General features: G+C 49.3%; 1 protein-coding gene across 2 annotated transcripts in view; it reads right to left on the bottom strand.

The window, feature by feature from the left end:
• SH2D4B (SH2 domain containing 4B) overlaps window positions 1-18,324 on the bottom strand; it is an 82,293-nt gene extending 63,969 nt beyond the window's left edge. For both annotated transcript variants that reach the window (XM_055325845.1, XM_055325846.1), the window contains exon 1: window positions 18,127-18,324. In XM_055325845.1, the coding sequence (XP_055181820.1) occupies window positions 18,127-18,324 (198 nt within the window). The remainder of the gene's footprint in view (window positions 1-18,126) is intronic.
• Window positions 18,325-23,277: the final 4,953 nt, after the last annotated feature.

A 23,277-nucleotide genomic window follows, 5' to 3' on the forward strand; every position in this document is an offset into this window, starting at 1 on the left:
TGCTATACATTATCACTAAGGAATAGCACTACAGTTATATAACTCACAGAGTCTCTTTCACATGTGCCCAGAGAACACTGAAAGAGAAAAACAGTATTCCAATGTAACACTGCTCAAAATATGAAAAATTGGAAACATAAATACCCAATAAAGAAAAATAGACAAATAAATCATGATATGTTTTTATAATGTAACACTCTACAGGAAGAAAAATAAATACATTTGAACATACTAAATATATGTCTTTTAAAAATACAGAACTGTAAAATTAAATTCAGGTTGCATATGGTTTAATGTCATTCATATAATGATTAAGTGACATAATGCCTACAAAATATATATTGCAGCATGGCAAAGATATAAGCATGGTATACATTGAATTTAATTAGGGTTGCAAATTGGGAGGGATATGAGGAGTAAAATTTTAGGAAGACATCAATGTAGGTCTCACCATATATAAAGGGCTTGAATAAACAGAAGAGGCACTAATGTCAACATTTAATAATTAATTTAATAATATTAAATGTTATGGGTCCAAACACAAGAAACAACAAGTGTTGGAGAGGATGTGAAGAAATAGAAGCCCTCCTGCCTTGTTGGTGGGAATGCAAACTGGTGCAGCCACTGTGAAAATGGTAGGGAGATTCCTCAAAAAGCTAAAAATAGAACTACCCTATGATCCAGTAATCGCACTACTGGTATTTACCCAAAGAATAGAAGAACATTAATTCAAATGGATACATGCACCCCTATGTTTATAGCAGCATTATTTACAATAGCCAAATTATAGAAATAGCCCATGTGTCATCCATCAATAGATGAACGGATAAAGAAGAGAGAGAGAGAGAGAGAGAGAGAGAGAGAGGAAAGTTATTCAACCACTTTTTTTATTTTTTAAGATATTATTTGTTCATCTGAGAGAGAGAAAGAGAGAGCATAAGCTGGGATGGGGGAGGCAGAAAGAGAGGGAGAAGCAGACTCCTTGCTGAGCCAAGAGACCGACATGGGGCTCCATCCCAGGACCAGGAGATTATGACCTGAGCCAAAGGCAGACACTTAACCATCTGAGCCACCAGGCACCCAATGTTCTTTAATCATTAAAAAAAAAAAAAAGAATGAAATCTTGCCATTTGCAACAACATGGATGAGCTAGATAATATAATGCTAAGGAAAATAAGTCAGTCAAACAAAAACAAATACCGTATAATTTCACTCATACGTGGAATTTAAGAAACAAAATAAATAAGCAAAGGAAGAAAAAAAAAGGAGAGACAAACCAAGAAACAGACTCTTAACTATACAGAACAAAGTGATGGTTATAAGAGGGGGTGAATGGGAAGATGGGTGAAATAGGTGATGGAGATTAAGGAGGGCACTTGTCCTGATGAGCACTGGGTGATGTATGGACGTGTTGAATCATTACATTGCACATCTGAAACTAATATAACCCTGTATGTTAACTATACTGGAACTCAAGAAAAAGTTATTGTGGGTTGTGGGTCCACGAGTACTTATTATATTATTTTCTATTTTGCCTATATGTTCAAATATTTTATAACGAGAAATATTTAAAGTTTTATTTTAAAAAGATGTGACATAAGGGGCACCTGGGTGGCTCTGTCAGTTTCTTGGTTTTGGCTCAGGTCATGATCTCAGTGTCATGAGAACTAGCCCCACATAGGGCTCCAGGCTTAGCTCAGTGTCTGCTTGGGCCTCTCTCTCCCTCTCCTTCTGCCCCTCCCCCCTGCTTACTCACGCTCTCTCTCTCTCTCTCTATCTCTCTCTCCTTCTCCAAAATAAATAAATAAATCTTAAGAGAAAGATGTAACATGAATAAACTAAGTTTTCAATCTAAAACATTTTTTAAAACAAAATAAGATAAAAGAAAGTTAGGGAAAATAATTAATGAAGGAAAAAGCTAATATTAGTGAAATGCAAAGCATGTATAAGCCCAAACATTTGTTATTTGAAAAATGCAAAATAAGAAATCACCTAGCATGCCTAATTAAGTAAAAAGGAAATAAAACAGAAAATATCATTAGGAATTATAAAGATAACATAAAACATGGAATTATTACAAGAGAATATTATGTGCTGTTCTATGTTAATAAATTTGAAAACATAGATACAGATATAGGCATAAATGTTCATCATCTTAAGTTAGACAATGATTTCTTAGATATGACACCAAAAGCACAATGATAGATGATAGATAGATAGATAGATAGATAGATAGATAGATAGATAATATAAAATTAGACTTCACTGAAATTTAAGATATTTGTGTTACAAAGCACACCACCAAGAAAGTAAAAAGGCATAGCATAGGTGACTCAGTCAATTAAGTGTAACTCTTGGTTTCGGCTCAGGTCATGATCTCAGGGTTGTGAAATTGAGCCCTGAATTGGGTTCTATGGAGTCTGCTCGAGATTCTCATCCCCTTCTCCTTCCCCTGCTTGTGCACATGCATGTATGATGAGAAGAAGAAGAAAAGAAAGAAGGAAAGAAAGAAAGAAAGAAAGAAAGAAAGAAAGAAAGAAAGAAAGAAGAAAGAAAGAAAGAAAGAAAGAAAGAAAGAAGAAAGAAAGAAATCCATAGTCCAGGAGAAAATATTTGCAAATCATATATCTGATTAAGGACTTGTACCTAGAGTATATAAAAACTCTTACAACTCAATAGTAAAACACAATCCTGTCAAAAAAAAGCGGCAAAGGATCTAAATAGATATTTCTCCAAAGAAAATATACCAGGGGTCAATAAACTCAAGAAAAAACACTCAACATCATTATTCATCAAGGAAATAAAAATCAAAATCACAATGATCTAACACTTCACATCCACCAGGATGGCATTAATCAAAAACACAGATAATAGCAAAGGTTGGTGGGGATGTGGAGAAATTGGAATTCTCATACAGCTAGTGGGAATATAAATGGCACAACTATTTTGGAAAACAGGCTGCTAGGTCCTCAAATGATTAAACATAAGGTGACCAAATGACCCAGCAATTCCACTCCTAGGTACACACCCAAGAGAAATAAAAACAGATGTCCACACAAAAATTTATACTGAATATTTATAGAAGCATTATTCATAATATCAAAACCCTGAAAACAACCTAAATGTTCATTAAGAGATGAACAGATTAAAAAAAAAAGTTACATCTGAACAATGGAATATTATTCAGCCATTAAAAGGAATGGTACAGTATGGAAGGATCATGAAAACATCATGCTAAGTGCAAGAAGCCAGTCACAGGGATCCCTGGGTGGCACAGCGGTTTGGCGCCTGCCTTTGGCCCAGGGCGCGATCCTGGAGACCCGGGATCGAATCCCACATCAGGCTCCCGGTGCGTGGAGCCTGCTTCTCCCTCTGCCTGTGTCTCTGCCTCTCTCTCTCTCTCTCTCTCTCTCTCTGTGACTATCATAAATAAATAAAAAATTAAAAAAAAAAGAAGCCAGTCACAAAAGTCCACACATTTACATGATCTCATTCATATCAAAGCCCAGAATAGAGATATTATAGAGACATAAAGTAGATTAGTGGTTGCTAAGGACTGAAGAAGGGAGAAGGGGATTTAGTGGAGTGATAATTAAAGTGTATGGGTTTTCTTGAGGTGATGAAAATACTCTAAAATTGACTGTGGTGATGGTTGCACATATTGGTGAATTTACTAAAAATTATTTAATCGTACACTTTACATAAGTGACTTGCATGGTGCATAAATTATATCTCAATAAAATTTTTTAAGAAAAATTTGTTTCTAGTAATTCATAAGCAGGGGAAAAAATCAGTTAGGGTACAAGTTGGTTAATAGTCTAAACACTGTCAACCAACTTAACCTAATTGACATTTGTAGAACACTTCACACTACAGCAGAACTCTTTCTTTTTCGAGTGAACACAGAACATTCACCAAAGATAGATCATATTCTTAGCCATTTAAAAAAAACCAGCAAATTTAAAATGTTTGAAGTCATCTCTGGCATTTACTCTGACCTCAATGGAATTAATCTAGAAATCAATAACAAGACGTCTGGAAGAAATCCCTTCAAATATTCAGAAATAACACAATATAACTCTAAACACCCCAGGGATAAAGGAAGAAATCACAAGATGAATTAGAAAATATTTTAACTGAAGAAAAATGAAAATACAACATGTAAAACCCATGGGATGTAACTAAACCAGTGCGTTAAGAGAAATGTATAGCATTGAATGTTTATATTTTCTTTTAAAAGAAGTATCTCAAAAAAAAAGTATCTCAAATCAATGGTCTAACCTTCTACATTAAGACACTATAAAATAAAGAACAAATTAAATCCAAAAATAAAAGAAAGAAATAATAGAGATAATAGAAATCAGTAGAACATAAAATGGGAAAAAAATCAGGGAAATAAAAATTGATTCTTTGAAACCACTAGTAAAATTATTAAATTTCTCACTAGACTGACTGATCAAAATTGCAAGAAAAAACACAATTTACCAATATCAGGCATGAAAGAGGGGTCACTACTGCAGATCCCACAGACACAGGAATTTATAAAGAATTTAATGCCAATAATCTAGTAACTGGGATTAAATAAAGAAATTCTTTAAAAGACATAAAATACCAAGATTCACTCAAGAAGAAATATACAATCTGAATAGCTTTGTGTCCAATAAAGAATTTGAATTCATACTTTAAAATCTGGCCACAACAAAACTGTGGGCCCAGGAGACACCACTGATGAATTCTACCAAATATTTAAGGAAGAAATAATATGAATTCTATACAAACTCTTCCAAAAAATGAAGAAGAGAGAGTATTTTTCAACTCATTTTTATAAGGTCAACATTATCTTGATATTAAACTAAAGATATTTCAAGAAAACTACAAACCACTATCCCTCACAAACACAGATTTTAAAGATTTTTAATAGAACATTAGCAAATTGTATTCAGAAATATATAAAAAGGATAATGTATCATGACTATACAAGGTTTAACCCAGGAATGTCAAGGTTGATTCAACGTTCAAAAATCAAAGTAACTTGTCATAAGAGCTGACTAAAAAAAAACTATAATCAACTCAAAAGATGCAAAAAAAACTTTAGACATATCCAATGTCCATTCCTAATAAAAATTGTCAGCAAAATACTAATAATGGAGAAGTTCCTCACCCTAATAAAATATATCTAGGAAAAAAATCTTTGGTTAATATCATACTTAATGATCAAATATTGAAATTTCACCCTAAGATTGGGAATAAGACCAGGTTGTCTGCTGTCATCACATTTATTCAACATTGTACTGAAGATCCTAACCAGTGCAATAAGGCAAGAAAAAGAAATTAAAAATGTACATATATTGGAAAGGAAGAAATAATATGGTCTCTATTTGCATATGGTATGATCACCTACATATAAAATCTTAAAGAATCTACGGGAAAGACTATTTGAACTAATCGGTGATTTTTAGCAAAGTCACAGAAAATAAGGTAATCAAAACACAAATATCAATTTATATATTTTATCAATAAACAGGTAAAAATTAAATTTTAAGATACCACTTACAATGGCATCAAAAATATGAAATACAGATAAATTTAACAAAAGGTGTTCTCTAATCTACAAAATGTTGCTGAGAGGGATGCTTGGGTGGCTCAGTGGTTGAGTGTTTGCCTTCAGGGCATGACTGCAGTGTCCTAGGACTGAGTCCCACATCAGGCTCCCCACAGGGACCCTGCTTCTCCCTCTGCCTGTGTCTCTGCCTCTCTCTTTCTCTCTCTCTCTCTCTCTGTGTGTGTGTGTGTGTGTCTCGTGAACAAATAAATAAAATCTTCATTAAAAAGTTGCTGAGAGAATAAAGACCTAAATAAATGGAACATTAAACCTTTTCCATGGACTGGAAAATTCAACTATATTAATATGTCAGGTCACCCCAAACTGGTCTACAGTTTTAATGCAATCCCAGATTCCTAGCAAGCTTTTTATAGAAATTGACAAGCTGATTCTAAAATTTATGCGGAGAAGCAAAAGTCCTAGAGTAGCCAAAACAATGTTGAAAAAGAACAAAATACGACTCACACAATTCAGTTTCAAGATTCACTACAAAGCTATAGTTTCAAGATTTACTATGAAGCTACAGATAGAGTGGTATTTGTGTAAGGAAGGTATATGCAGCAGTGAAACAGAACAGAGTCTAGAAATAGACCTACACATATATGGTCAAATGCTTTTCACCAAAGATGCCACGGTAATTCAAAGGAGAAAGGATTTTTTTTCCCAGCAAATAGGACCTAGACCCATACTTTCCCCCACATATATGCCCATGTTCTACTTGTCAATGAGTAGGAAAGGTAATATCATCCCCTTTATATTACAATTTCCCTCCACATAGAATGGGTGTACCAGAGATAGGATGACCAACAGTCCCAGTTTGCCTGGAACTAAGGAAATTCCTAAGATGCAGACATTTCACTTGTAAACTGGATAAAGTCTGGGTTGACCAAGCCAAGAGGGTTTACCCTAAGGAGAGATATCACATAATAGTTTCCCCTCATAGCCAACTTCCTTTACAGCTCTGCCTTCCATAGCTCATCACTCTGAGAAGCAGCAGCCCTTCCTTTCCCATGACCCCAGCGTCTTTGCTCACAGATGTGAACCAGAGATGGGCCAATCAGACACCCACTGAATGGAATCTGAACTGAGAGACAGGAAGGGTGGGGTTATTTGATAATAATGGATCTTGGAAGTAAAGGCCACCTAGATTCAGACCTGGGATAGCATTAGGATTGTCTCTAAAGATGAACAGCCTTGGGAGCTGGTGTGGTGTGCAGAGAGAAGCACCGACAGGAAACCAAGAGAAAAACAACCCTGGCTGCAGCTTCCTGATTCCAGACTATACTTGCCATTCTTGGATTCTGGGAGGTAGCTTAGGAGCATCTTCCTTTAGCCAGCATGTCCTTACCAAGGTGTCTGGCCACCCCAGCCAGACATAGGACTTCTAGCATCTCTCACAGTAGATGCACACAGTAGGTGCTTACTACATGCAGGTAGAATCAATTATAAGCTGTGATGGTTAATTTTACATGTCAACATGGCTAGACCACGTGCCCAGTTGTTTGGGCAAATGCTAGTCTAGATGTTGCTGTGCAGATGTGATTACCATTTACAATTGGTTGACTTAAGAGCAGATTGCCCTCTGTGATGTGGGTGGGCCTCACCTAATTAGTCAAAAACCTTTAGAGTGAAAAACAGGCTTCTCCAAGAAGAAGGAATTCTGCCTCAAGACTGTAACATAGAAATCCTGCCTAAGTTTCTAGTCTGCTGCTGTGCCCTACAGATTACAGACTAGCCAGGCCCATGATCATGTGAGCCAATTCCTTAAAATAAATCTAGATAGATGGTAGATAGATAGATGATAGATAGATAGATAGATAGATAGATAATAGATAAATCATAGATGATAGATCAATAGATAAATAGATGATAGATGATGATTGATTGATAGATGATAGATAATAGATGATAGATGATGATGATAGATAGATAGATAGATGATAGATAGATGATAAATATCTCCTAAGAGGAGGGCCACTTCTGATGAAATGGTGTTTTTCAACAAATCCTACAAGGAAGGGGCTGCCCCAACACCTGGTGTGTTCTCTTAATATAAGTGCTTTTTGTTCTAAGCTGTGAACATTAATCTTTTGGGAAAAACAAACAGGAAAGAAGTCCACTAGGTGAGAATTGTGCTTTTGCTAATGTTTATCAGTTTCTTAAACATACCAGGCTCTGCTGGGAGCATCTGTTTTAATCTTGCCCACAGATCTGGGATATAGGTCCTATTACCATCGTCCCCAGTGTATGTAAAAAGAAACTGAGGCTCAGGAAAGCTTGAGTAATTTGCCAGGGTCAAGTTAATAAGTGGAACACACTTACAGTTCAGAGCCAAAATTTGAACCCAGGCCCTCTGACCGCCGCATGACCCACCTTTGGCGTAAAGGATGTGCACGTTGGCATGGAGTGGCCATAAGTACGTTGTCAACAATGCCGGGCTGCTTACGTTGTTTATTCAGAACTGTCCTTGCCGTGGGTCTGCGACAGACTTGGGGTCAGGTCACACTAAACCACCACCCCCCACCACTCACTTTGACCTTGTGAGTGTAAAATGGCTCCTGAAGTGGCTCCCCAAGCTCCAGGCCATGTCGTCGCAGAAGGCATGCCCTCTCCTGTGAGAATAAGGGACAAATCCAAGATCTGCCACCAAGACCACCATGCCCCTGTCTGCTGAGACTCAGTGTCACTATCACTGCGAAATCCACAATAGCCCACCTTCAAGCCCACCCCCCCAGTCAGGCACACCCCAATCAATGGGCCAGTAGGGTCTCTGAACCCCAGTCTTACTCCTTTCCTTATCAGCATAAGCATCCTGGCACAAAACATCTATTTATCTAGAACAGCATCTAAGGCACAAAATAACCTCTGGGTCACACAGATCCCGGGGTAGGACGACTCTCTAAATCTTCAGCACCTCACGAGCCTGACTGTGAGCACCCGACGGTGGTGTCAGAAAATGGACATATCAGTGAAATGATAGGATAAAAATAAATGACCACAGGGGCACCTGGGTCCCTCAGTAGATTAAACGTCCAGCTCTTGGTTTTGGCGCAGGTTGTGATCTCGGGGCGTGAGGTCGAGCCCCACGTGGGGGGCTCCGCACTCAGCAGGGAGTCTGCTTGAGATTCCCTCTCCCTCTCCATCTGCCCCTCCCGGTACAATAAATCAATCTTTAAAAATAAATTAATGAAATAAAATAAAAGACCCTGAGACCTAAAGTCATAATTTTGCAAGAAGGCAGGAGAAACAGGTGTGAAAATTGCCCCCAAGGAATTCAGATCCCGAAGCCAAATGCAAAATCTCATACCAAATGGGAAAACCATTTGCTAATTTGTACGTGAGAAAAAAACCTGGAAAGCAGTCATGCCAGCCACTTGGAGAGATTAGCTGAGGGACGGGCAGCCGTCTGCAACCTGTTACTTGGGCGCGGCTGCCCTGGGCCAGGGCTGAGAGCTGGGATCGGGTGACAGGCAGTCCGCAGATAACCAGCTGGTGGCCTTTCTCAGAAACTGCCCCTCCTGACCTCCAGCCTGGAAGGGGAGGTAGGGAGCTGGAGGAGGTAGGGAGCAGGGAGGTGGCCGGCAGGGTGACCCCCGTGGCAAGGGAAGAGAAATTAAACGTGATCACGGCCTACCAGGCATCCCTGGCAGCGGGCAGGAGAGGGGCTTCCCTCCCTCCAGAGCTGAGCAAACCCAGCTGCTCAAAGGCCTTGAGCTTTGGCAGCAGCCAGGGCAGGACGGGGATCTGCCCGCAAAGCCCAGTTCTCTGCTGGGCCACTTAGCCCTGGCCGGCTGTGTGGCCTCAGGCACTTCTGGAACGTGCAGAAATACGGGGAAAGGACAAGCTCGGCTCCCCCTTATGTGCCCCCTCGGCCGAGCTGTGGGGACCTCTCTGCCCGGGTCAGCACCAGCAGTGCTCCTGCCACGCTTCTTGGCCATTTGCCTACCTTACCGTGACGACTTGCACTGGTGCGGTTACTAGTGATGTTGGGCTTTTCACTCTCTAAAAGTGCTGGCCCTGGACATGGGGGGTGCCACGGACCCCGGAGCCCTTGGCCAGGGGGAGCCGCCTCAGTCAGCAGCAGGCCTCCCGGCTTGGGGAAGGTGAGAAGGGAGAGGGGACAAGGTGCTGAGCTACAATGGAACCAGAGGCCCACAGCCCGGGCCCTGCAGGCAGGGTGGGCCCGGAACTTTGCTCCTCCAGCCCCACAGCCACTGGGACAGGCCTCCCCCCACTGCAGGTGAAGGAACTGGGCTGCCAGGACGCAGAGTGACATCGCCCTTAGGAGCTCCCTCCCCAGCACAGCTGTCCCACCGTGAGGCAGCCCCTGGCAAACCAGAAAGTAGAGCCCCATTAGTCAAGTCCACAAACCTGGTAGAGCACCTACAGGTGGAAGCCCACAGGTGGACTGGGCCCCTCAGTCCAGGCGGGTGGAATGGAAGGGTCTGGCCCTAGATCCCAACTCTACACCCCAAAGCACCAACAAAACACATACGATTCATACACACACACACACACACACACACACACACACGGCTCTCCGAGAATTCTAACCTTTGTTCCACGGCCTTGGCCAGGACGAGGGCCCACGCCCAGCCACACACTCACAAACAGGGTGATCCCAGACCACCCAATGCCACACCTCCAACTATCGGCAGATCACAGCGATTCATAGACTAGTCCTGCACCCACTATAACATCACATCTTTTCCCGATCCATGAGAAGGGTGCTTATCAGCCTCCCAAGTACCAAGAGTAGCCTTTCAATAAAGGAACTGAGGGCAACCTGGGTGGCTCAGTGGTTTAGCGCCGCCTTCGGCCCAGGTCGTGATCCTGGAGACCCAGGATCGAGTCCCACGTGGAGCCTGCTTCTCCCTCTGCCTGTGTCTCTGCCTCTCTCCCTCAATCCTCTCTGTGTGTTCTCATGAATAAATAAATAAAATCTTTAAAAAAAAATGAAGGAACTGAATTTCTGCCAATTGGTCCTAAAACACACACACACACACACACACACACACACACACACAAAGGGTGATGTTTGACAGACACAGGCAAGGCCCCAACCCCCACTATGGTCAAGACTCCAAAAACATTGAGGTTGGCCAGGCCACGATGCAGCTGGTCCAGAGCCTAGGTCTAACGGTGGAGCATCTGGAAGAGGCTGAGCCAGTGTCCACAGGATCTCCATCAGAGCCAGGGGGTGCAGAGTGGGGAGGAAAGGAAAGAGAGGAATAGGACTTAGCCCTTAGGTGCTCCACAGGAGCTTTCCCCACTTGTTGAAGAAGCTTTATGAACCCTCCCAACGACAGTTGAGAAGGGATGGTTATTCCCATTGCACAGGTGACTTTCAAAGGTCAAAACGGAGCCAAGATGAAAATCCAGGTGACCTGGTTCCATTTCACCCAGCTAGAGGCATTTCGGAAAAGGCATCAACCCAACCAAAGGGTGAAGAACTGATCAGTGACTATTATTTTCCACCCCTGAGCACCTCAGAAAATGAGCTAATAGAGCATCCCTTCGGGCATGAAAGTCTAGAAGAATGAGCACGGTCCGCCTGCCCCCAGGTATACCCCAAGAGCTGCAGGGGCCTATCTACAAGTCATGGGTGCTAGGACACCTCTCTGGGCTCAGGTGGACAGCCCTGGGTCACCACGGACACACTTCTCGTGGTGTTTCTTCTTGCCGGACTTCTGAGCTCCCAGTAGGAAGCTTGTTGCACCCCCACAGCTCATCTGCTACCCTAACTGACCCCTCAGACCCACACTCAGCCCCAGTTTACCAAATATCTTGACTCAAGGGACTTTTTACCTCTGGTCTACCCTGCACTAATTAGTGTCCTCTACAGGAGTCTGCACAGCCTGCCTCACCCCTAGACACCTCTTCTCTCCTCCTCACATACATTCTCTGAAACAAACTCCAACATTGCCCTCCCCAGAACTGTCCCTCAAATATTTGCATACTGATGGGAAAAATGTTCTTAACAAAAGGACCAGGCCCTAGTGGCAGGTAATGTGACACCGTGAGAAACCGGGGGGAGACTGTGTCAGTGGCCTCCCCCACCGTTCCCTGCACTACACCGTCCTAGACACTGCCCCTTGCACCCAGGAAGGGGGCTGTGACCAATAGCTCCAACTATGGTCCAGAAATCTGGGGCATCCTCTCCCCTGACTCTCCCCCACCTTTATCCTGGGCAGTCGTGGCCTCCCACATCACCCCAGTGCATCAACTGACACACTGTTGGAATTCATGAAGGAGCTGAAGAAGTCAGCGTGCCAAGGTCAATGGTGTCCCACCATGTTATGTCAGCAAGGCCACGGAGACCACAGAAGACGGTGACTTCTGTGTGACATGCTGAGAACCCCCACAGTGAGGCCGATGCTGCTGGGTTGGCCAAATCCCTTGGGCAATAGGGTGGAAGGGGGAATAAAACATTCATCACTTTCCCCTCAGAGGAAAAAAAAATGTGAGGAGCAATGACACTGGTACTAAGTGAATTTAATGTCCAAGTAATTATTGTCATTATGATTTGATGAAGAAACCCCTACTATAAGCAGAAGATGTAAATCTTGAAAGATTAAAGAAGGTAAATGAAATCAAACATGCTTGATTATACCAAGAAAGTCACAGAGAAAAATATTTTTAAATCCTTAAATTTCTCATCGTCAGTATATAATGTTTTATTCCTGATAAGGACAGATAAAATGGACTCAAGCATTTTTTAAAAAATAAGGTCTTTAAAAAATATTTATGTAAGTAATCTCTATACCCAGCATGGGGTTCGAACTCATGACCCTGAGATGAAGAGTCACATGCTCTTCCGACTGAGCCATCCTGGCACCCACTAAAATAAGCTTTATTTTTTTTAACATTTAATTTATTCATTCATGAGAGACACACAGAGAGAGGCAGAGACACAGGCAGAGGGAGAAGCAGGCTCCATGCAGGAGGCCCGACGCGGGACTCAATCCCAGGACCCCGGGATCACATCTTGGGCCAAAGGCAAATGCTCAACCACTGAGCCACCTGGGCATCCCTAAAATAAGCTTTAAAACAGCATGTGCTCTTTAATATGGCATCAAAAAGCTAGAGGGAAAAAAAGATAGAGGTAATATGCCCTAAGAAGGGGCCCTGGGTGGCTCAGTTGGGTAAGTGTCTGCCTTCGGCTCAGGTCATGATCCCAGGGTCCTGGGATCGAGCTCCGCATCAGGCTCCCTGCTCAGTGGAGAGCCTGCTTCTCCCCCTCTGCCCCCCTCGTGCTCTCTCTCACTCTCTCTTTCAAATAAGTAAATAAAATATTTTACTTTATATATATTTCAGTGTGCTAAGCATCTGTCTTCAGTGGGAGGCATGGTCTTGAGGTCCTGGGATAGGGCCCCCTGTGAAGCCTGCATCAGGGTCTGCGCTTAGCAGGGAGTCTGCTTCTCCCTCTCCTTCCCCCTGCCCCTGCTCATGCTCTCTCTTTCTCAAAGAAATAAATAAAATCTTTCAAAAGCAAAAAAAAAAAAAAAGTTGCAAGGGGGAAAAAGTCATATTGGTTAAACTCACATCCAAGTCAAAATCCTGAAACAAAGAAGAAGACTGACATGAGGTATAAGTCCGAGTGGAAATGTGGCACAACCGCCACCACTGATGTGTGATGATACACGCAGCCCAGCTTCTATGACACATCCCCCAACACAAGGACACTGTGACTTTCATTCTTTTGCTGAGGACCTTCAGGGTCTAGAGGAGGAGGGGTTCTGCTGCAGAGTGCACGGCCCTTCCCGTTCGTCCCCATCCCCCGGTTCAGCTCCTGTGACACAGCTCGAGTGTGCAAGCTGCACATCCACGGCCCCCTGCCGCACCCAGCTACTGGCACAGAAGCCGGCGACACTCGTAGCCTCATGGCCCTTTCAGGCTAATGGAGGAGACAGGCCACGAACAAGCAAACAGATATCTATTTTTTAAAAAATCAAAAAATAAATAAATAAATAAATAAATAATAAATAAATAAAATAAAATAAAATAAAATAAAATAAAATAAAAAGCAACAAATCCACAGAGAGAGAACACAGATCTGCGGTCGCCAAGGGCCAAGGGGGGTGGGATGGGGAGCGAGTGCTTCCTGGGTAAGAGGTTTCCTTTCTGGGCTGAAAATGTTCTGGAACTAGATGGTGGCTGTGGTTGCACAACATTTTTTTGCAAAGATTTTTTTTTTTTTAATTTAAGAGAGAGGGTGCAAGTGCAACCCAGGGGAGGGGCAGAGGGAGAAGGAGAATCTGAAGCAGAGTGGAGCTGAGTTCGAGCCCCCAGAGCCCGGGCGGGGCTCATCCCACGACCCCGAGATGGTGACCAGACACGTAACTGGCTGAACCCGGACGCCCCCTATACAACATTTTGGGTGTGCTGTCACTGAAACGAGCACTTTAAAATGGTTAAAATGGGAAATCTTTTGTTGTGTTAGAAACATACTGGTAGCCGTGGTAGGTTGTGGAAAGCAAGCTCGCCAGGGGTGGTAAGAGAAGGACGGGGTGCAGAGCGGGTGGTCAGGGAAGAACTGAGCCCCGTGAGGATGTGGGGGAGAGCACTCCCCACAGAGGGTCACCCCGGGGTGGAGAGTGGGGAGGACAGGGCACGGGCCAGCAAGAGGCATCCTATGTCCTCCGAGAACAGGGGGCGCCATGCAGGTCTGGACATGAGTGAGCTCATCGGTGTCACGAAGGTTCTTTGGCTGCCGGGTGGAGAAAGGGTTGCAGAGGGTGAACGCGGGGCAGGGGACCAGGGCTGTGCCGGGGATGGGTGCAGGGAGCGGGGTTCCCGGCAGGGCTGGGGCTCTGGGTCAGCAGTGCCCAGCCGGAGGGGGGCCCTGGGCTAGGAGGCCCTGGACAGTTCTCCGGGCACAGAGAGAGGCAGACCGGGGCAAGGAGCGGGTCTGGGGGCTGTCACTGGGGTGTGGGCCAGGCCCCCTGGTGGTGCCGAAGCTTGGCCAGATGTGCAGCCCGAGTGGCTTGATCCTGAGACACGGACACGATGCTATGGGACCGCTCTGGTGACGCCCGGGCCAAGCCAACAGAGCGAGGTGGGCCTGGGATGGGCGGGCTGCAGGGGAGGGGGGCGGAGGGGCCTGAGCCTGGCAGTGTGTGGGAGCCACAAAGAGGTGGGGGGAGCCCAGCCCTGAGCCAGCTTGTGGGCGACAAGAGTGAGTGTCAGGCGGCAGGATCAGCCAGGGGGCGGCTGGGGAACACGACGGGCTCCGGGCCCAAGACGTCCAGCCGGAACATGTGGTCACAGAGGAACCAGTCAACACTGACAGGCACTGTGGGTCAGGCAAAAAGGACAGGTCGGTGTGGACACGTGTGCCCCGAGTCCTGTCCCAGGCTACCCCTAGGCCCACCCCGGAGAGACAGGGCCCACCGAGCAGGCCCAGAGCAGCCGGCGCTTGTGAGGCTCCTGGCATTGGTGCGGGTTTTCGGGGGGAAGGGACACTTGCCAGAGGGAGAGGATGCAGAGGTCCTGGCAACGTTGGAGGGGCTTGGCCTGAATTGAGCAGGACCACAGTTTGGAGCTTTGTACCCACAGTCTCAACGAGCCCCGTCAGACATCGAATCTTGTCAGAAATGTGACAAAAAGGCCAATGTGATGACGGTAGATGGGGAAACAAAGCTGAGGGTCTGTGTCTTCCACAGCAGGGAAGATTCTCACCTAGGCATAAGGTGAAAACAAAAAAGACGTGCCTGTTGGGCCAGGGGAGTGATGTGTGCCCAGCCATGAGCTCAGCTTTCCCCCAGCTCGTTTCCCTGCAGACCCCACTGGCGGGTCCAAGATCAGTAAAGCCCTCAAGGTTCTGTACCCCCGTGTCCCCAGGGTTTACTGCCAGGAATGCCTGGAGAACAGAAAAGTTCTCAGGGACAGGGCACAGCCTACAGGAGCCTTGGGGACAGCAAGGGCCGGTCTGCTAGGAGCTGGGAGGTGCCCCCGGAAAAGAGACAGCAGGACAGAGGCCTTAGGGGACAAGACAGGACTGGGGCCAAGCATCCCCGCGGGCTCATGAGGACCAAGTAAGTCGCGCGGGGAGCCCAAGGGGCTGGCACACAGCTCGGCAAAGCACAGCAGGGGTTTCCTTCCGGACACACAGGGGAATGGGGTGGTGGCGGTGCAGGCCAGGAGGAGAAAGGATGCAGCCCGTGGGGGAGGTCCCCACCCACTCCTGCCCTGAGCCACCGCACGGCTGCACTCCCATGTCCCCGTGACCTGTCCACCCATGGCCGCAAGGGCCAAAGCTCTGTTCAGTTCACCAAAGTCAGCGCTTCGGGATGTTGCATAAGGGAAGGGGTAAGGGAAGAAGGGAACGGGTGAATGCATGCTCAGATCATCTGTGGAATTAGAGTCCGAGCTCAGAAGTGAACGAATGGAAAATCCTCACTCCCCAGCCCCACGGTCAAAGCCACGGGATGTGCTTCCCGACTCCACCTCTTAGCACGTAGGTGCCTTGGGGTGGATTGAGTCACTTCGTGAGCCTCGGCTTCCCCAGCAGAAACGGGGTCGCAGCACACTGTGCGTGCGTCCCAGACCTTGCTGAGGCCTGGCCAGCCGCCCCCCCCCCCCCAGGGCTTCCCCGCCATCCACCCAGACACTTCCGCAGCCGGGCCTGAAGCAAAGAGCTGAGGCTTGAACGAGATGCCGACCTGGAGACACACACACACACTCCCCCGTGTGTTTCCCTCTCCTCTCCATTCTTTATAAATCAGAAAATTAATCACGCAGAAAAGACTCTGCTGCACCAGAAACCCAAATGAGTTTAATGTATAATTTACACATGAAAATGTAGATGTCAATGTGTGACAAATTGCCATAAAAATGTTTTTGCAGTTAAATTTTTAGGCATCTGTCTTCGTCTCAGAAGAGCCACCGTACAGACGGCGTGAGGCTCCAGGGCTCGGGCCGGGTGGGGCTGCAAGCAGCCTGTCATTCTCGTGAGCTGGTGATGCAGCTGCCAGCATAGCCTGGCCCCGAAGGCCCGGCCCAGCCCGGCCCCAGCCATGCGCTGCCAAGCCAGAGCTGTCCCCCTCGGGGTCCTGCTGTGTGTCTCAGCCAAAACACAGATGTACCCGTAAACCAGCTGTGCGCTGGGCCAAAGGATAGAAGACAGAATGGAGTGTGGCCTCACACCCCCGTGGCTTTGAGGCCCCTGGGAGGGCCAGGCAAGCAGATGATGATAAGTGACAGGGTGGCAAGCACTTAGGGCAGGAGTGGGCACTACATGCCAAGCACCTGCCAAGATGCAAGTTCGTCCCTGCTCCAGGAGCATCCCCCAAAGGCTCCAGGGGGCAGGGACTAGTCCTGGAGGTGCTTGTCAGGAGGGTGAAGTGGGGGACATTCCCGACAGGAAAAAGCACTCGTGCTCAGGCAGAGGCTAAACAGAGCAAGCCTGTCCCGATGCGTGGGAGCGTGGCCTGCTGCACGCTGCTGGGTCGCCAAGGGGTCTGCACGCCCAGCAAGATATAGGATTTTGTTCTGGATTGAAAACTTCCAACAGGCCAAGTCTACACTCCACTCTGCTAAACTGTGGAGAGGCCAAGAGGAGGTGTTGGGGACAGTGACGAGGAGAGACGAGGAGACGGTCCTCCCTACTGTAAAGGGCCGCATGCACGTAAGGTGCCATCCCCCGCAGGACCCCGAGTCCTCTACCAGGTCCTGACTCCTGCAGGGGTATTTTCATCCCGGGTGCACCAGCCCGCGGGCTCAGGACTGCATATAAACCACCCAAAACGGGCAGCCCTGGTTGCCCAGTGGTTTGGCACTGCCTTCGGCCCGGGGTGTGGTCCTGGAGACCCGGGATTGAGTCTCCCGTTGGGCTTCCTGTGTGGAGCCTGCTTCTCCCTCTGCCTGCGTCTCTGCCCACCCCCCTCTCTCTATGTCATAAATAAATTTTTTTAAAAAGAAAGTAAACCACCCAAAACGCAGGCTGGGCCCCTGCTTCTCCTCTGCACCTGCTACTGCCCTTTGGGGCGGGTCATTGTCTGCACAGGACATTCCCCGACAGCCTCTCGCCAGACGCCCAGGGAGGCTCCAGGCACAGCCCCAAGCTTCCTCTCACACGCAGATAGCGGGGAGCGGCCGGGGGCCTGGGCCTGCCCTAGCTGGGAACCACGGTGCTGGCGCGCACAAGGCGGGCAGGAAGGGCACGTCCTCGTTGCACCCTGCCCTCCTTGGTGGAACCACTGGCGAAGGTCAAGAATACGCCCTCTCCCTCTGCGAGTGATCATCGCCTGTGTCCGAGCCCGAGCTGAGATCCCACTGGTGACTTCCCCGGAACTTGGGCCTCCCACGACGGGACAAAGCCCCCCTTCCCCAATCCCATCAGGAGCTCCCTCTGCAGCCTTGGAGCCTCACAGACCTGGGGTCAAAACACAGAGGCCGGGCTAGCGTGCCAGACACTCACAGAACAAGGGTTTGAGCCCCCAGCCCTCATCACACGGGTGCTCGTTTTAAAGAACACAGCCTGGTCCGCTTTCCTGGAGGCCTGGGGCCGACCCCTCGGTGACTCGCAGCCACATACCTCGCTTGACTTTCGGGGGCCTGAGGCCCTCCGCCTGGGCCAGGGCCTCCCACGCCTCGCGCTCCCTCCAGCGCCTCAGCTGCTCCTCTCGCATTTTGTAGAAGAGGATGTGCTTCTGCACATCGCTGAGCTCGGCCAGGAGTTCGGGGTCGATGTACATGTCATGAAGGATCTGCTGCAGCATGATGTCCCCCGGAGTGCACCGCCCAGGGCAGCCAGCCAGGGAAGCCCTGCCAGGTGGGACACCCCAGGCCACTCCTCACCCCCGGCTCGTCACTGCAGGACCACTCGGGGAGCCCCTTCTCTGTGTCGCATTGTCACTCTCCCTCAGCTCCCAGCCAGGGACAGACTCATCTCCCCTGCCCGGGAAGCAACGGGGGCCAGGGAGCAGGAAGCCAATTGGCAGCCGGGACCCTGCCAGGGATGGGGGGCAGGCATCGGGAGCAATCTAGTCCTCCTGTCGGGTCACCAGGAGCCACATCCCAGCAGCGCCCGTGTCTTGGCCTCCCCTGGGGTTCAGGGCCAACGGGGAGGGTCAGAGCCTCCAGCTCTGCAGGGCAGTGTCCGGACCCGGCCCTGCCTGAGCCGACAGGTGTTGAGTGATCCGTTAGTGGAAGGTAACAATGACACCAGCTGTATCGATGACACTGCCCGGGGCCAGCCAGGAACTGATCTCTCCTCCACGGGTAAGAGGAGGCGGTGGCGGGTCCTAATTCGGTACTAATTCCGTGACTTTTGAGCCAACTTCAAACAGGCCAGAGGAGCCAGCCAGGAGTTTCTAGGCTCCTCAGCCTCTCCTCTACCTGCTTCCCCTGGCCAACCTTCTTTTCCAGGACGTTTGGCATCCTGGGGTAATGCTTTTAAAACGCTGCCCTCCCACTGGGTTGGAGCTCAGAAAGGTAAGGAAAGACAGTCAGTAGGTAGGGATGAGGAAGGGGCTTTACCAGGGAATTCAAGGACACAGAGGGGCCCCACGTCATCTCTCCTTTCCCTAGAACGAGGTCCTAAAGCCCTGCCTGTGCTGACAGATTAACCCTCCAGGGGTCGATTTGGGTGGTTGCCTTGATCTTCATGTTGTTGCTTGCAGGTGCCTGGAGATCACCAAACAGAAGGCTGTTTCTCGGGCGCCCTGAATCTGAAGCACCTGGGACAAGGCAGGATGTTGCCTTCAGGTGGGTTAGGACTGGGCCTAAGAGGTGCTCCCAGCTACTCCCAGATGCCCCCTGTATTCCAATAAAGCCACTGGGCTCCAGAAGGTAAGCAACCTGCCTACGGCTACCCCAACCCCTAAGCTGCCACCTTGGGACTCTACCCAGTATTCGAATTTGACATGGGCAACTGTGAATCTTCCGATGGCTTAAATATGTAACCCGACCAGGAGAGGACCACCCAACAGGGTCTGGCAGTGTGGCCTGGTAGGATTGGCGATCTTCGGGGCCCCTTCCCTTCCCATGAGGGACAAAGGTGGATCAGACACCCAAGGGTGATGGAACACAAGTGTGATGGGGTGCCCTTCTCTCGCTGCTAGGTCAACACACAGCAGGAGAATAAGGAGGCTGTTGGGATGCGCTTCAAGCTGCAGGGTCAAATGCAAGCGTGGAGGGCCAGGGTGTGGTTGGCTAGCTGCAGGGTGACCTCGATCTTGCAGCGTCCCCACTCGGCCCTGTCCCCTGTCCTCCCAACCCCGGCTGGGCCCGCCTCGGGCCCAGCCCCATGCATCCTAACTGTGTCTGGGCGGGAGAACTGAGGCCAGAGCAGAGACAATGGGCACAGGCCATGGACGGGAGCCCAGCCTCCAGCTGGCAGCCTCCTTCTTTCTTTGGAGGTTGGAGGTGCAGCCAGATGCCTGCAGCAAGACGGGGGTTGAGAGTACAGAGAGCAGGGCCCGGAGAGCAGGACGTGGAGGGCAAGGTGCGGGGAGCAGGGTGCGGGGAGCAGGACGTGGAGAGCAGGGCCCAGAGGGCAGGGTGCAGAGAGCAGGGCAGGGCAGGGCTGGGAGGGCTGGGTCTGGAGAGCAGGGCCCGGAGGGCAGGGCATGAAGAGCAGGGTCCAGCAGCGTCTAGAGGCAGGGCGCGGGGGGCAGGGCGCGGAGGGCAGGATGCGGAGAGCAGGGCGCGGAGGGCAGGATGCGGAGAGCAGGGTCCAGAGAGCAGGGTCCAGAGAGCAGGGTCCGGAGAGCAGGGCCAGGAGGGCAGGACGCAGAGGGCAGGGCGCGCTGGGCAGGGCGCGCAGGGCAGGGCCTGGGAAGCAGGACCCCGGGGGAGCAGGTGGCAGGTCCGCCTCCGTCGGGCAGGCCTGGGCCCCTTGCGGGGACCCCTGCGACCACCCTGCGGGGGGCAGGCAGAGGCAGCGACCCCATAGCACCCGTTGCGAGCCGCGGGGGGCACGGTGCTCGGGGGCCACCCCAGGCCGAGCGCAGCCCCGCGGGGAGGGAGGCCCTGGAGCCGGGCCCTCTCCGCCCTGGGTCCTGCGGGGGAGGCCGCTCCGCCCGGCCTGGGGCGCCTCCTGGAGGAGCCGGATGCCGCCTGCAGGGAGCCCGGGGACCAGGCGCCCCCCTGGGACAGGTGGCCGCTGAGGCCACGACCCCAGGGGCAAGTGCCGCGCAGACGATGGAGCACGGGTGACCAGAAAGGAGGGGCAGGTCCCCGGCCGCCCCGGCCATGGGATTTAATCTGCACCCTAATGCAATTGCTTGGGGGGGGGTGCATGCAAGCCTGGCTGTGCCAGGGGCTGGAGACCCCCAAGGGGTCCGCACGCTGGGGGCGGCTCAGGACCCAACCCTACACCTGCCACAAAGGACGGGCTGAGCTGTGCGGTGGGCAAGCGAAGATGCCCACAGCAGAGAAAAGGAAAAGGGGACTCCCCAATGACTGTGCCCAGGGTAATAATCCAGTATTTGAATTTGTACATGATGACTTGTGTGTAGACAAAGGAACACACGCACGGCTTCTTGCTTTCTGCTGGCGACGGGAAGGGAGGCCACCATAGGCAGTTCTGTACTGTGTTATACCATAAGGCATAGGACACTTAGGACCGACACCAAACAGATTTCAAGAGTCCTAAAGTGTGATTCCAAAAAATTGGCCTCCACGCCCACACCAGGGAGGGAGGAAGGGGCAGGCACAGCACCTAGAGGTTGGAGTGTCGGGATGGATGGGCCTCTCTGCTCAGGTCATCAGAGGTTCCTAGACCAGAAAAGGGCTTGGAGGCACTTCTCAGCTCTGGCCCTGGGAGGAAGAGGAGGCCAGAAGAGCAGAGGCAGGGAGGAAAGTCGGCAGGTTTCGGCCAGTCGGCCAGTCGAGAAGGTATGAGCACTGTGTAGGGGAGCTGGGGAGCTGCCAGTGGGGACCAAGGCAGCAGACTTGGGAGATATTTCTTATCCCAGGTTCTCTCTGCAGCTACTTAAAATCCTTTTAAAACGTAGATCGTGGCATTCTCTGCTCAAAACCTTGCAACGGCTCCCATTTCCCTGAGTCAAAGCCCAAGTCCTCACAGGGGCCCATAAGGTCCTCCAGGATCTGCCTCTCTCCACCCCCTCCCCATAAGCCCTCCCAGCCCCCTCCTTCCCCCCAGGCCCCAGCCTGCTGGCCTCTTGGGCTTTCTGCAAGCACACCAGGCATGCTCCCTCCTCAGGGCCTTCTCGGAGCTGTTCCTTCTCACCGGTTCCAGAGCCTCCTTCAATTCTTTGCTCAAACTTTTAACTCCTCTGTACTCCTGAGCCTCTCTTATTCTGCTAGATTTTTTTTTCATTACTCTGTAAAATGCCATTTTCTTCTTTTGTGTTTCTCTCTCTCTCTCCCTATTAGACAGCACGCAGCGCTTCACTGATGTCCTCAGCGCCTGCCACACTGCTTAGCATGCACCAGGTACTAGACAAATATCTACTGGAAGAGAATGAACAAAGGAACTTTCAAGGTGGAATGGATTAGAGCCTGTAAAAATGCTAGAGGCATCCAGAACAGGAGTCTGAAGTGAGGTTGCTAGAGACTTGGACGTAGGCATCATGAGCAGCTATGAGCAGATAGTCTAAATCTCTGGGGCACTAGGTAGACTGACGCCCTGCCATAGGCCACCTGCCCTGGTTGCGCCCCCCCCTGCCGCCATGTCCTCACCACATGGTCCCTTGAAGGCAGAGCCCAGTGATGGCCAGAGAACCCCGTCATCGTGGCCTCGGGAAGCCTGGGCACAGCCACCATACAGGATCAGCGACAGGAAGTATCTCCTTATGTCCACTCACCTCCCCTGTCATAGTCCCGTGGGGAAGCTGCTCCCAAGAGCACACTTAGGATCACAGCTGGCCTCAGTTCTGCGACCCGTGGGCTCAGTAAAAGTCGAGAGTGGGTTCTGCATTGTCACCAATTAAGCTCCACTGAAAGATCATAGTGGTCCTAAGGAGTTCAGCTACCACTTAGAAAACACAGTGCGAACAAGATCCCATTCCCAGTAAAAACCAGATAGGAAATACTGGGAACAAATTCGGCAAAGTGGGGAAGCAGAATGCCTTTTATTCTCTAATCTCAAAAGTGACAGATTACCCATTCTAGCGTTTTCCTTTCGTGGCCCAGAGCAACCCTAACACACGTGGGACGGCTGCACAAGGTCACAGATACCAGGCAGCGGGGAGCCCTGAGGAGCCACGTTGGAGGCCAGCTAACACAGGTGAATTAGACATTTTATGGCATTAGATCTTTCTGACATGAATGTGGTATGTCCCTGTGCTTCCCCCCCCTTGGGTTCTCTCTCTCTCTCTTTCCTCACTTTGGGGAAGCCATGTGAGCCTCACCTGGTAGGGAGCCGATGTCTCCCGCCAGTAGTCACGTGACTGAGTGAGGTTGGCAGAGATGGTCAGGTGAGGCACTGCAGCTCAGGCATTCCTAGATTCCCAACCCTCAGGAAAGGTATCAGATATGTATGTGTTGTTTTCAGCTGTCAGGCTTTGGGGTGATTTGTTCTGCAGCAGTGCATAACTAACGCAATATCGAATTAGTCTGAACGCTTAATGCTATTTCAGGCCAAACCTAAAAATTGGTTGGGAAGTGGGGGAGAAGCTTGAGAAAATGATTGCCAAGTTAAAAAAAAAAAATGATTGCCAAGTTAGACCCAAAAAAACTGAATAGATGAGAACAGCCTAAAAAAC

The sequence above is a fragment of the Nyctereutes procyonoides genome, unplaced genomic scaffold (assembly GCF_905146905.1).
Source record: "Nyctereutes procyonoides isolate TBG_1078 unplaced genomic scaffold, NYPRO_anot_genome, whole genome shotgun sequence".
Lineage (NCBI taxonomy): Eukaryota > Metazoa > Chordata > Mammalia > Carnivora > Canidae > Nyctereutes > Nyctereutes procyonoides.